Source organism: Siphateles boraxobius, unplaced genomic scaffold (assembly GCF_051911475.1).
Source record: "Siphateles boraxobius isolate OS27281-9 unplaced genomic scaffold, OSU_SipBor_1 6, whole genome shotgun sequence".
In the NCBI taxonomy this organism is placed as follows: Eukaryota; Metazoa; Chordata; class Actinopteri; order Cypriniformes; family Leuciscidae; genus Siphateles; species Siphateles boraxobius.
Window position 1 is genome coordinate 6712565 of NW_027509186.1, and position 12845 is coordinate 6725409.

At 35.8% G+C, this 12845-nt stretch overlaps 1 protein-coding gene, 1 long non-coding RNA gene, 1 other non-coding gene and 1 pseudogene across 3 annotated transcripts; 1 reads left to right on the forward strand and 3 right to left on the reverse strand.

Annotated features, from left to right (window-relative positions):
- Window positions 1-525: 525 nt before the first annotated feature.
- Window positions 526-1606, forward strand: LOC143715538 (uncharacterized). Its single transcript, XR_013195804.1, has 3 exons — window positions 526-1023; window positions 1094-1162; window positions 1283-1606. It is a non-coding gene; the product is annotated as an uncharacterized LOC143715538 (long non-coding RNA).
- A 2280-nt stretch (window positions 1607-3886) lies between these two features.
- On the reverse strand, window positions 3887-4014 carry LOC143716783 (5S ribosomal RNA; annotated as a pseudogene).
- Window positions 4015-4076: 62 nt separating this feature from the next.
- LOC143716724 (5S ribosomal RNA) lies at window positions 4077-4195 on the reverse strand. The gene has a single exon (XR_013196186.1). It is a non-coding gene; the product is annotated as a 5S ribosomal RNA (ribosomal RNA).
- A 2827-nt stretch (window positions 4196-7022) lies between these two features.
- LOC143715751 (uncharacterized) lies at window positions 7023-10237 on the reverse strand. Its single transcript, XM_077207485.1, has 2 exons — window positions 9497-10237; window positions 7023-8694 (listed from the first exon to the last, which is right to left on the reverse strand). Exons 1-2 carry the CDS (start codon window positions 9545-9547, stop codon window positions 7915-7917), a joined length of 831 nt encoding a protein of 276 aa, XP_077063600.1. The 5' UTR covers window positions 9548-10237; the 3' UTR covers window positions 7023-7914.
- Window positions 10238-12845: the final 2608 nt, after the last annotated feature.

Consider the following 12845-nt stretch of genomic DNA (forward strand, 5'->3'; position numbering starts at 1 on the left):
CAACTCATGCTTTTAAAATGTATTTGCTTTAACGATACACATTGTTTTGATGTATTTCTATATGTGATTGTGAAAAGTACAACTTCAAATGTAAATGTGAAAGACCTCTTTTAAAATAAAACACACTGATCTCACCTCTGACTATGGCTTGTATTATACCTTTTCTTTAAAAAGATTAAAATATATTGTTTTTAATTGTTTTTTCATCATTTTGAACATTTTTTACATTGAGCCCTAGTGATCGTCTGTGATTTTCCACGCTTAATCTGTTCAGACCAAACGGGGAGGAAGGGGAGGAGTTAGCGTGGGAAGAAATTCCAAGCAAAGGTGTACAGGCCGGAAGTGGGAGGGAGGGGAGGGCTGAGTATCTCGGGGATTTCCCACGGTCACATGACCAATCCGGAAGGGGCGTTGTCTAGCGTGGGAAATTCCCACGGCGTCATAAACCGGGAGGGGCGGGGCTTTATGGGGGGCAATAAAACTGTCAGTTTGACGAAAGCCGCCTTTATAACTCTCTCTTTGGGAGAATACATTCTTCAGTTCGGCAAGTACAAGGGCAAGTCTTTCAAGTGGTTATTAGAGAATGATGTCAGTTATGCTTTGTACCTGTCCGATAAGGTTGAGGAAGAAGAACAGGCTGGGCAGTTCAACCCAGAGGGTCCATGCAAGGATAGCCTCATTTCCTTTCTTGAGTACTCAAGAAGCTTTAAGGAAATTGAAGATCTTAAACAGTATCTGTCTCAAAGGTCAGAGGATGACAATACTGTTGGATTTGGATCAAGAGCACAAGACACTTGGAGGAAAATTTGGGGTACCAGGGCAGACGGATATGCTTTCTTAATAATGAGGCAGAAGTGTGTTCCAGGCAGCAAAATGTGCAATTTTACAAATTTTACAAAATGCAGCAGTATCTTTTAAAACAGCAGCAAAAACAGCTGACCAAAAACACTCCTCCGTTGCCCTCACCATCAGCTTCCACTGCAAGACCACCTGTTCCTTCCATTACTGCCTCTGATCAACCTGGTTAATAAAATTCATGCAAATTTGTTTATTGATTCTTAAAGCCTACTGATGTCTTTGTTTTATTTTACAGTAATGGAGGATGAAGAACTGGAGAGGAGGATGCTGAGTCTTTCTCCAACAAAATATCTCACACAGCTGAGTAAAAAAATCAAGGATCATGTCATGTGTGATATATACCCATGTCAAATTCAGGATCTTTATGACATATAAAATTGCACATACTAGAGAAAACGCTCAAATTATAATGCTTCATTTTTAGGATCATCTGCAGCCACGGGATCCACAGTCTTATCTACAACAGGTTACTTTACACATCAGTTTTGGAGGCTTATTCGGTTACATACAGACTTATCCTCCATTTCTGATTTTAATTCTCTTATTTGTTGTTTTGGCAGTGTTCTTGCCTGTTCTAAAAAACATGTTCTTTTGTTCTAACTACTGTTAAGGTTTGAATATACCAGTGGTGAGGGTGAGTGCACTTCATGAATTGTATGCATGCTATTTAAACTGTTTTTATTTGTTGTGAAAAGTGGACTGTTTTCTTACAGACATTTGAACATTATTAGAATGTGCATTACTAGAATAAATAACAGAATAAAATAATAAATAATGATTCTAGTCATGTGTAGTCAAGACAAACAAATACTTATCATGTACATTCAGTGTTTAAATATGTTTTTAATTTCCTCCATGTGCTTTTCCTTGCAGGTCTGCCGCAGCCTCCATCAACATCACATCCTGTGTATAGGCCTTCTTCACAGGGTGAAGGCTTTGGACCACCTCAAGTAGCACAATCTGCACCTCCACCAATGTTGCCTGCACTGACTGAAACCCCTGTTTCCAGCTACTTGAACAAAAAAAGTAAAGATAGTTAAACATAAATGCATTAAATGTGTCATGCACGCATATACAAATTTCCTTTGCTTTGTGTTCCATTCAGTTCTGCCACAGCCTTCATCGACATCACATGCAGTCTCTAGTTCTCCCAGTCCACCAGCTCCTGTGTGTGGTCCTTCTTCACAGACTGATGGCTCTGTACCACCTTCTGCAGCACAAACAGCACCTACAGCTCCTGCATCAATGGCGTCTGCACAGACAGAAGCACCCGTTACTAGCTACTCGCGAGATATTAGCCACTGGAACTGCTCTCTACATCAAAAAATTTGGATGAAAACAGAGATGGAGTCCACGGGGCTCTGGCCAGGATCACACCCAGTAAGACACCTCATGAATATGGTCTCCTTGTGGCGCCATCCACCTCAGCCTGAGCTTATAGAGACAAACATGGGCCTTCCATCACCAAAGTACTTCCAGCTCCATCCCTTTTTCATTTGGAAACCTTAGCACAGTATAAATGAAAGGCTTAGAAACAACTAAATCAAATACTGTTTTATAGCAAAAAGACATTCCTTGCACAAGGTTATGCATAAATGTGTATACATATTATTGCACTTTTAGTATAAATATATTAAATATTTAATTTATATCCATTTATTTATTAAAATACCAAAATTATTGTATTTTATTTGCCGTATGGGTCACACAAGTTTGACCCATGCTTTTTTGCTTAAAGGTCAAGACCCAACTTTATGTATGTTTTGTAAAATTCCCTTATCTGTCAAACATATTTTATTAGATTGTCCTGGACTTAACACAAGCAGAATGAGATATTTAATGAGATTATCCCTGAAAAGTTTTTGGATTTTTTATCATATGTTAATTTAAAAATTATATATAGTATAATATGACTTGTTGTTTATATTTGTTTTGTTTTTCTTGTATTTATATGATATTTCTGTAATTGAATTTTTGCCATGAAAATAGCTTTGAATGCTGACATGGCATTAAATAAAATAATCTGAACCTGTATTTTATTGTTTTTTTTAAGTTAATTTATTGACTTGCATTGTTATTTTATCTTTCTCAGACTTTTTCAAACACTAAATGTTAATTATTTTTACAATTAAACTCTGTACATAATTATTTAATTTAAAATAAAAATCTTGTTTTTTCCTGTGCTCTCCACAACTTTAGATTTTATTATAATTGTTGTTTACTAATTTCCATTTGTTCATTAAAATACTGTACCAAAATTGTTGTCCTTGTTTACATTGTATTTGAATGTTTTTAAAGTTTATTTTATTGACTTGCATTATTTTATCTTGCTCAGATGTGTAAACACTAAATGTTAATAACTGTAACTTTTAAAACTCTACACATAATTATTTAATTTAAAATATTTTTCTTTTTTTTCCTTTGTTCTCCAAAACTTTAGATTTTTATTATTTTTATTATTAATGTTCTAGTTGTTTAATCTATAAGTATTTAATACATTAATAAAATTAGAAACTTACTATTTGGTGTGTATTGGTTATATTTCATATATATTGGATTTCTGTACATAGTTGTACAAATATAATGTGAATATCTCTAAAAAATAAAGATCTAAAACATTATCAAAATGTTCTTTTCAATTATTCACATTCAAATATTTTCTATATTAAAGATAGCTATACCCTATTATAATGGAAATGTTTATTAAGATAAATGCACATTTTTACATCCTACACAAGAACAAATCTTACACATTTTATTTTATTTTTGTGCACAAAGTTTGTTTATTATATGTTAATTGTACTTAAAGTGTATCTAGATTAAAAAATGAATGGTAATTTTATGGTATTTGTGTATTACTCTGATTTTGTGTATTATTTCTGGCCCGCCTCCATGTAATTTCCTCAGCTCCTATTGGCTAGCAGCGCTCGACACCTACGTGCGGCTGGCCTCCGCAGCCTGACCCTGCTTAGCTTCCGAGATCAGACGAGATGGGGAGTGACCAAGGTTTTTTTTGTTTGTTTTTTTAAGCTTTAGCACCTGGTATTCCCAGGCGGTCTCCCGTCCAAGTACTAACCAGGCACGACCCTGCTTAGCTTCCGAGATCAGACGAGATCAGACGAGATTGGGCGTGACCAAGGTGGTATGGCCGTAAGCCAAAACTGCTGCCAAAATTGGGCTATTTAAAAGGTTAGACCATTAGTGAAGAAAACAAAAAAAGCTTACAGCACCTGGTATTCCCAGGCGGTCTCCCATCCAAGTACTAACCAGGCCCGACCCTGCTTAGCTTCCGAGATCAGATGAAATCGGGCGTGACCAAGGTGGTATGGTCGTAAGCCAAAACTACTGCCAAAATTGGGCTATTTAAAAGGTTAGACCATAAGTGAAGAAAACAAAAAAGCTTACAGCACCTGGTATTCCCAGGTGGTCTCCCATCCAAGTACTAACCAGGCCCGACGCTGCTTAGCTTCCGAGATCAGACGAGATCCGGCGTGCCTTTTTTTATTTTTTATTTTTATAAAAAATTATTTTTAAAAAAGTACAGAACAAAGTGCACAAATACAAACACAGACAATTCTCATTTAAAACAATTTGATCTCAGAAGTATTTGTTACAGATTTCCCCAACCAGATATTAAGTTCTTTGCCTCCTTTATATGTCTAGTTCCATTTTATATGTTTTAACTATATTTCCCACTTCATTTGTGTACATTTTAAAAAACACTTCTTCTTTTCCCTCCAATCTCCAATAGTTATAGAGTGTTAACGTATAGTCTTTCACCATATTTGTATATAGAATCCACACATCTATCGCAACATCTCTAATTTTAACTATATTCCTTCTTTTCCAAATAGCCTTTCTTGCAAGCATAAATAAAAGATGTATAACCTCTTTGTTTTTACACTTCTAATCCATTCCTAACATCAAAATTCTTTGCCAATCTCCCTCTTCTGTTTTTTCCTTTAACTCATTTATCATATTCTTTAACATTTTTAATAAGGCACTTAATTTTTCACACAGTAAGAACAAATGCAGCAAACCTTCATCTTGTTTTTTACACACCTTACACAATGCATTTAGCTCTTTTTTCACTAAACACAGTCTCATTTCTGAATAAATAACATTATGCCTAATAAAATAATCCAAGCGTTCCAATTCTGTGCTTATTAAAACCCCTCTCATATTTTTCCATATTTCTTTCTCACTCAAACCATTAAAGTGTCTCAACCACATCTCATTTGAATTTGGCTTTTTAAAAGCCTCTTCCATAAAAACATGATAACACATTTTCATATTTCCCAATTTTAACTCCATTCTTTTACCTTTATCTTCTTTTATCATTTAAATTCTCCCTTCTTTCTTCCCTCTCCACTTTGTATTTAATTCAGTCACTCATTGGGTATTGCATTTTTCATCTCTTCATATTGTTTCTTTGCACAACTTATGTCATACTCTTCCTTTGCCTCCTCTAACTCATCAATGATCACTTGCATTGGTAAAAACCCGTCCCTTATTTCATACAATATATCTCTTACTCTTGAAATTCCAACCACCCACCATTTTTTTAAAAACATTTCCTTCCCATTATTCACAATATTTTTATTAAAAAACAATGGTTGGTTTAAAATCTCTTCTCTCCCCTCTGGCTTAAAATTCACCTTAGGGAGGAAAAAACCCCAAGCTTTTAAAACTTCCTTATAAAATTCTGGTACTCCTTTAAACATCCACTCCTTCATTTTCATCCATAAAACACTATCCCCCAATTTCTCCTCTCCACATTTGTTCAGAAAATATTTCGTTGTTTCTTTCCATTCCCCCTTTTCCTCTTCATCTATATATTTTTTCACCACTTTGATCCTCATACTTTTCTTCTTTCTTCTTTTCTTCTTCCTTTTCCATATCTCTCTACTTTTCTCATTACTTCCTTCACACTTTCTAAATCTTTTAAAAACAGTGTTGTGTCATCTGCATACTGAAATATCCTTTTTTTTCTTCCTTGCCTTCTTCTATTCTAATATCTTTTATACATTATCTTTTTTAATCATTAATCCTATAGGTTCTGCTACCAAAGTGTACAGCTGTGCAGAAAGTGGACATCCTTGCCTAATAGACCTTGTTATTCTAAAGGGTTCAGTTAAAAAGCCATTACACTTTACTCTTGTCATTACATTCTTATATAAAATCTTTATCCAATCATTAAAAATTTTCCTAAACCCCAAATGTTCTAAAATTGTAAATAAAAACCCATGTTCTACCCTATCAAAAGCCTTTTCAAAATCTAAATTAACAACATATCCATCCTCCTGCGTTTCATTTAAATAACTTATTATGTCTCTTATACCACTGGTAATATATGCAATATCTCTCCCTCTCACCCCATATGCTTGGTTAGTCATTATAACTGTTGGTAAAACATTTTTAAGTCAGTTAGCAAGAACTTTAGCTAGTATTTTTAAATCTGTATTTAACATTGTTATTGGCCTAAAATTATCTAAATTATTTTTACTTCCTTTCCTTTTATAAATCAATTTCATCAATCCCATACTCATCCTCTGGTCAATTTCCCTTTTCTTAAAAATCTCCTGATATACTTCTTGTAAAATTTCACTTATTCTCTCTTTAAAAACTTTATAGAATTCATTTACTATCCCATCCGTGCCTGGGCTTTTCCTTCCTTTTAAACTATTTATAGCTTGTATAATTTCCTCTTTGCTAATTTCTTTTTCACATTCTTCCTTATCCTCTTTACTTACTTTAGCCGTAACACACTCTAGTAATAGGTTTTTCTCTTTTTCATCTATTCCTTTTGTTTCAAAAAGTTCTCCATAATACTCTTTTAACTCTTTTAAAATCCCTTTTATGTCTTTCACTATTTCTCCTTTTTTATTTTGTAATTCTTTTATCAGTTCCGCTTTTCTTCTGTTTTTTTCTAAACCAAAGAAAAATTTTGCTCATTTCTCTCCTTCAATTGTATATTTTGCCTTACTTCTTAATATTGCTCCTTTACACTTTTCTTCCTCAAATTTCCTTAGCTCTTCTTCCCACCATATTATCTGTTCTATCTGTGCTTTACTTTTATTTGTCTCTTCTCTTAGCTTTGCCCTTATTTTTACCTCTTTTTCTTTTTTGACACTCTGTATCAGTTTACTGTAATTCATAGAATATTTCTTTATTTCATATTTTACATTTTGCCACCACAATCTTTTATCTTCAAAGTACATTCCATCCTCTTTCTCTTTTTCTAATATTCCTTCAATTACTATTTTGTAACTTTCATTTGCCAGTATTCCTGCATTTAAAATTCCACACACCAGGCCCTCTTTTTTCTCCACTAAAATCAATTTTCCATAAAAGCATCTTATGATCACTCAAGCTTGTATCCTTATAACAAATGTCCTCCAGAAAACATTCCATATCCCTTACACTCAAAATAAAATATATTCTTGTCTGACACATGAAATTCCCCACTAATTGTCTTCTGGAGAAGTCTCTTTTCCTTTCCTTTTTATCTCTCCAAACATCCATCAAGTTTCCCTCCTCCATCATTTCTTTTAACACTTTCCTTCCCACATCTGTTTTAAAAACCATCCCATCCGCCATGTCAATTTTACTAAAAACTGTACATTTTTCCATTTCTTTGTTAAGATCCTAATGCCCTCAAAAAATTCTCTCTTTTCTCCCTCATGCGTAGGTGCATGTAAGTTAATTATCACATAATCATTTTCACCCTGTGTAATTTTAATCCCATTACATTTCCCTTTTTTGTCATTATATACTTCATATGCATTAATTTCAAAATTTTCTCTTATTAGAATTGCTACCCCTCTTCCCATCCTTCCATCACCATTATTATAAAATATTTGCTCTTTCCATCTTTTTTTCATATCCTCTATCATTTCTTCTTTCCAGTTTGTTTCTTGTAGAATTATCACATCTTGTTCTTTACATAGTTCATTTACCATTTCAAATGTCCCTCTTCCCATTAATCCTCTTGCATTCCAACATACCAAATTTAAAACCATACTATAAAAAATAAATAATTAAAAACATTCATCTTCAATCTTTCTCATGTTCTTGTTCCTGTACCATTCCCAACTTCATTTTATCTATTTCAGTACCTTTTTTTTTTCTTGCCACATTGACATTTGGCTTTACCTTCATTGGCATTCTTCTTGTTGTCATTCCACTTTTCCCTCTATCTTTCCTTGCAATCTGCTGTCCCATATCCAGTTTCTCTTTCTCTTGGTTCCCCTCATTATCACTTATTTCCTTTTCCTCCGTTATTCCCTGTTCCTCTCTCTCAGTTGCGTCCATTCTCCCCTCTTCTCCGTCCTGATGACTCCGGTGTTTCCGCTGCTGATATTCCACACTTTCTATTTCTTCCCTTGCAGCCTGCTGTTCCATGTCCAGTTTTTCCTTCTCTTTTTTCTCCTCATTATCACTTATTTCCTTTTCCTCCGTTATTTTCTGTTCCTCTCTCTCAGTTGTGTACTCCTCCATTCTCTCCTCTTCTCCGTCCTGATGACTCCGGTGTTTCCGCTGCTGATATTCCACACTTTCTATTTCTTCCCTTGCAGCCTGCTGTTCCATGTCCAGTTTTTCCTTCTCTTTATTCTCCTCATTATCACTTATTTCCTTTTCCTCCGTTATTTTCTGTTCCTCTCTCTCAGTTGTGTACTCCTCCATTCTCTCCTCTTCTCCCTCCCGATGACTTTGTTGTTTCCGCTGCTGATATTCCACACCTTCTATTAACTCTTGCTGTCTATTTTCCATCTGTTCGACCGTCTCCATGGTTTCTGTTGTCTCGTCACACCAGACCCGTCGCCAGACCTCAGTCTTAAGGGGGGCATATGAAATGTATGGGGGGGGCACAATTATTATTAGCCCACAGTATGTATATTTATAATAATCAACTCTAGTCGCGCAGCACGTAATCATCATATATAACCAACAGCAATATGACCAGGTAGCCTAGCCTACACCACATTACACAGAAGCAATGTTATGAATATCCATAAAACACTTGACTACACAACATATTAGATGTAACACTAGAAGCATCTCTCAAACATTGCATTTTAAAGCAGTCAACAGAGGGATATGCATTGCCATGACACACACACACACACATACATAGCGTACACACGCACGCAAATACACTCGCACAGATACTTTAACTGGAGGCAGCGCTGTCCTCTCTCCAGTCCCAGTACAGCGGGAGGAAGCGTTTCTCCGAGAAGAATCTCCTCATCAAAGTATAATTTCACTCGGAAGGAACTGAAGCGAGTAAGCCGGCGAAAACTCGTTTTGAAACAGCTTTCAAAAATGCGCGCTAACTGTTGAGCAGCTGAGTTGTTTGTCACGTTCGTAGCCTAACGTTCTTTTGTAAGGCCGTGATAGGCTGTTGCAGTGTAGATTCCCATCAATCAAACTAAATCACACCATTGTTTCTTTATATTTTTAAGATTTTAATGATACAAAATGCAACATCAATGCAACACAAAATTAGCAACTATGATAATATTAAAATTAAATTAAAATTAAATTATCTGTGCCTCAAGTTGGGGGGCACAAGCATTTTTGGGGGCGGGCCCGGCCCCCTATGGCCCGCCCATAGCGAGGGGTCTGCATCACACACCTGCCCATCCATCTGTTGCCGCTCGTCTGTTTCCTCCTCATCACCTCCCATCCAGCATTCACATTTGTTGAGAGGAATTCCGCATTCTGGGCATTCGATTGCCGTACAGTCTCTTGCAAAATGTCCCTGCTCATCACATTTGAAACATTTGAACTCAAGACAGTCTTTGAGGATGTGCTCCGGACTTATACACAGTCGGCAAGTTCTGACCTGTCTACTGTGTATTATCCTAAAGAACTGCAAGCTAATTTCCAAACCATTAAGCAGCTCATCACAATCTTCCTCCGTTTCAAAAGTCACTTCATATTGCTTATTAGTCTTTGGCCTTACCGCAAGGATTTTCTCCACTCCTATAATTCCTTTGATTGCTCTTATTATGTCCTCTGCTCCTCCATTTTGTACTTTACTGATGTCATCAGTAGATCGTTGCCGTTGCTTCTTTGGAATAAGTTCTTTGTTTCTTGTGTTCTTTTGCCGTCATCTCATCTCGTTGCGTTAATCCGTTTCCATTTTCTTTTGCCTTTGCTTGTTCCACCTCCGTTGCCATTTCATAACCAGTAGGTCTGTCCGTTACACTCATTCCAACTCAAAATCAAAATAACATGTAACCGCAAGCAGATGGCCAGTTCTGCCATTTCTATTAAATTACTGGTTTCTAATCTACAAACATAGCTCCACTGTTCTCTGATCGGGACCCCAGCAAATGGGTGGCTGCCATTTGATTAAATTACCAATGAATACACAAAGCAGTGTCCGGTAGTACTGATATGTGACAATGAAGGCGTCGCTAAGTCTGCCTCGGGGGGGACCACGCGAAGATCACGCGGCAGGAAAGGCTAGGAGTCTCATGTTAAATGACACATCAAAAAACAAAGGCAACACTCTTTACAGATGGTCTTGGGTGCTAGCTCATCAATTTACAGAATACACACACACACACACAGGATTCCCCACGTGATTCCCCAAGAAGGGGGGAGCAACACCCCGCGCCAACCACGGGATGAACTTATACATACACGCAGACATACACACACACAAACACACAGTCAGAAACACTCATTTTGACCACGTGTGAGACAAATACCTTGTTAAATGTTTCATATGTGTATAAAATGTTTTTGTGGTGTTACACTATTCCCATGTGATTTTCATTGCTACAACCATCAGCTTTATGATATGTGATATGCGTTTAATCACGAATAATCATGTATCTTTATCTTACTAGCACACAGAAGTACCGTGTGTGGTATTGTTATGATCCAAGAAATTCAATGGTATCGAATTCTTAACCCAAAGTGCAACATGATGCATTCTTTTATTAATACTAGACTAGAAATGTTTTTATGATTCAATTCCGTCTCTTTTGTACATTGACCGGAACGAAGTGTGCGACCACGCCTCCTCCCAAACGATTGAATTGGGCATGTGAGAAGGCGTGCCACTACTCCCTTTAAACATGAAGCGCCACTTCTGTTCTGTGCAGTCCTACGCCAGAGAGAGGTTCCCTTCTTCAACAAGAACTCCAACCGGAGCTCTTCGTTTGCTTTCTAAATTTCGTTTTAATTTAAGTTTTCTTTCCGTTATCTACCTCAGTTGATAGTTTTCCTTCGTTCAGTGCACTCACGAACGAAACGAATTTAAGATTAACTCTCTGGGGTCGAGAAACGCGCCGGCGCGTTTTGCTGTTTTTTTTCCACATAGCAGCAACATAGACTTAAAATACTCTGTCATTTTTGGTCATATAAATAAAATCAATACATGATTATAAACTATAGTGGGTCTTCTTTTTTTGTGTACACTCACATTAACATCAAAACCGTGTGCTTTTGTAAAAGAAAGAAAATAAACAGGGTGTGCTTTCTGCCTCTCTGTCTCCGTAAAAAAAAATTCTGGTGCACGTCTCTAAACTTAAACAAAGCTCAGCGAATACTATTCACACAAGCACGAGCAATATATCTTTATAATCATTTAAATTTGTACTTTTAAAATATCTAATTCAAAACTAAAAAAAATATTCTCTGTTTATGTAATCTATTAAAAAAGAGAGAGGTATCAGCCGATCTCATTATCGTTCTCTTAGCTCATTATTCTGCTAATCTGACACGCCCACGGAGAGCGCGCGCGGTATTCAAACGCAAATGATCTGAAGCAACACATGCAAAGTGTCAACGCCCCTCATAAACGCGATAACACAACAAATGTAATCATCAGATTAATGTAGCCTACTATTTCTTCTTGCGAGGCTGTGTGAGGAGTAATCCTGGGACATTTACCTCAGAACATGAGCTGTTTTTTTTCATTTCGAGGAGCAACGGATCCATCTGATAAGTAAGTTTTTTGTATTATTATTGTTCTAATCGCGATATCATAGTGTATGTAAACTGCAAAAAGACTGTTAAATATGAATCGCGTCTGTGTGTGAATGAATGAACTGAACAGTTTTTACCAAACCCTATTGCTATACTGAGATGAGTGAAAATCGACTGAAATATGTTGAAATAACGTTAAAATGTCTTTGTATTAGCAACGTATTAAACTGCAAATTAATATTTATGCCCTAATATAGGCTCATAAAAACAACAAACGATATGCCTATGTTGCAGACGAAATATGAAAGACAACATTTCGTTGACTAGTTTTGGATAGATTATTAACTGTTTACTGTAAACTAGACTACTGCCACATTGAATAAGCTTTTGTTCACCAATTTCTGCTCAAATGTTAAATATATTAGGCTATGTTTGTTTTGTCAAAAATAAAGTCATCAACTAGGATGCTATTATAGTGTTTGTTCCAATGTAGGCTTTATTCAAACTAATGAATCCTTAACTTTGAAATATGTATGATAAAATGTATACTTTAGTTTTTACAAAGAAATATGAAATATCCATCTGAGAAGTAAGTTTTTTTATTAGTGTTCTAATCACGATATCATAGTGTATGTAAACCGCAAAAAGACTGTTTAAATATGAATCGCGTGTGTGAATGAATGAACTGAACAGTTTTTACCAAACCCTATTGCTATACTGAGATGAGTGAAAATCGACTGAAATATGTTGAAATAACGTTAAAATGTCTTTGTATTAGCAACGTATTAAACTGCAAATTAATATTTATATGCCCTAATATAGGCTATCATAAAAACAACAAACGATATGCCTATGTTACAGACGAAATATGAAAGACAACATTTCGTTGACTAGTTTTTGGATAGATTATTAACTGTTTACTGTAGCCTAAACTATAGACTACTGCCACATTAAATAAGCTTTTGTTCACCAATTTCTGCTCAAATGTTAAATATATTAGGCTATGTTTGTTTTGTCAAAAATAAAGTCATCAACTAGGA

Coding starts and splice junctions, on each gene's coding strand:
- LOC143715751 (XM_077207485.1), bottom strand. CDS start 9,547: ATGGGAGGTGATGAGGAGGAAACAGACGAGCGGCAACAGATGGATGGG. Junction 8,695..9,496: donor GGCAACAGATGGATGGGCAG/GTGTGTGATGCA, acceptor GCCCCCCTTAAG/ACTGAGGTCTGGCGACGGGT.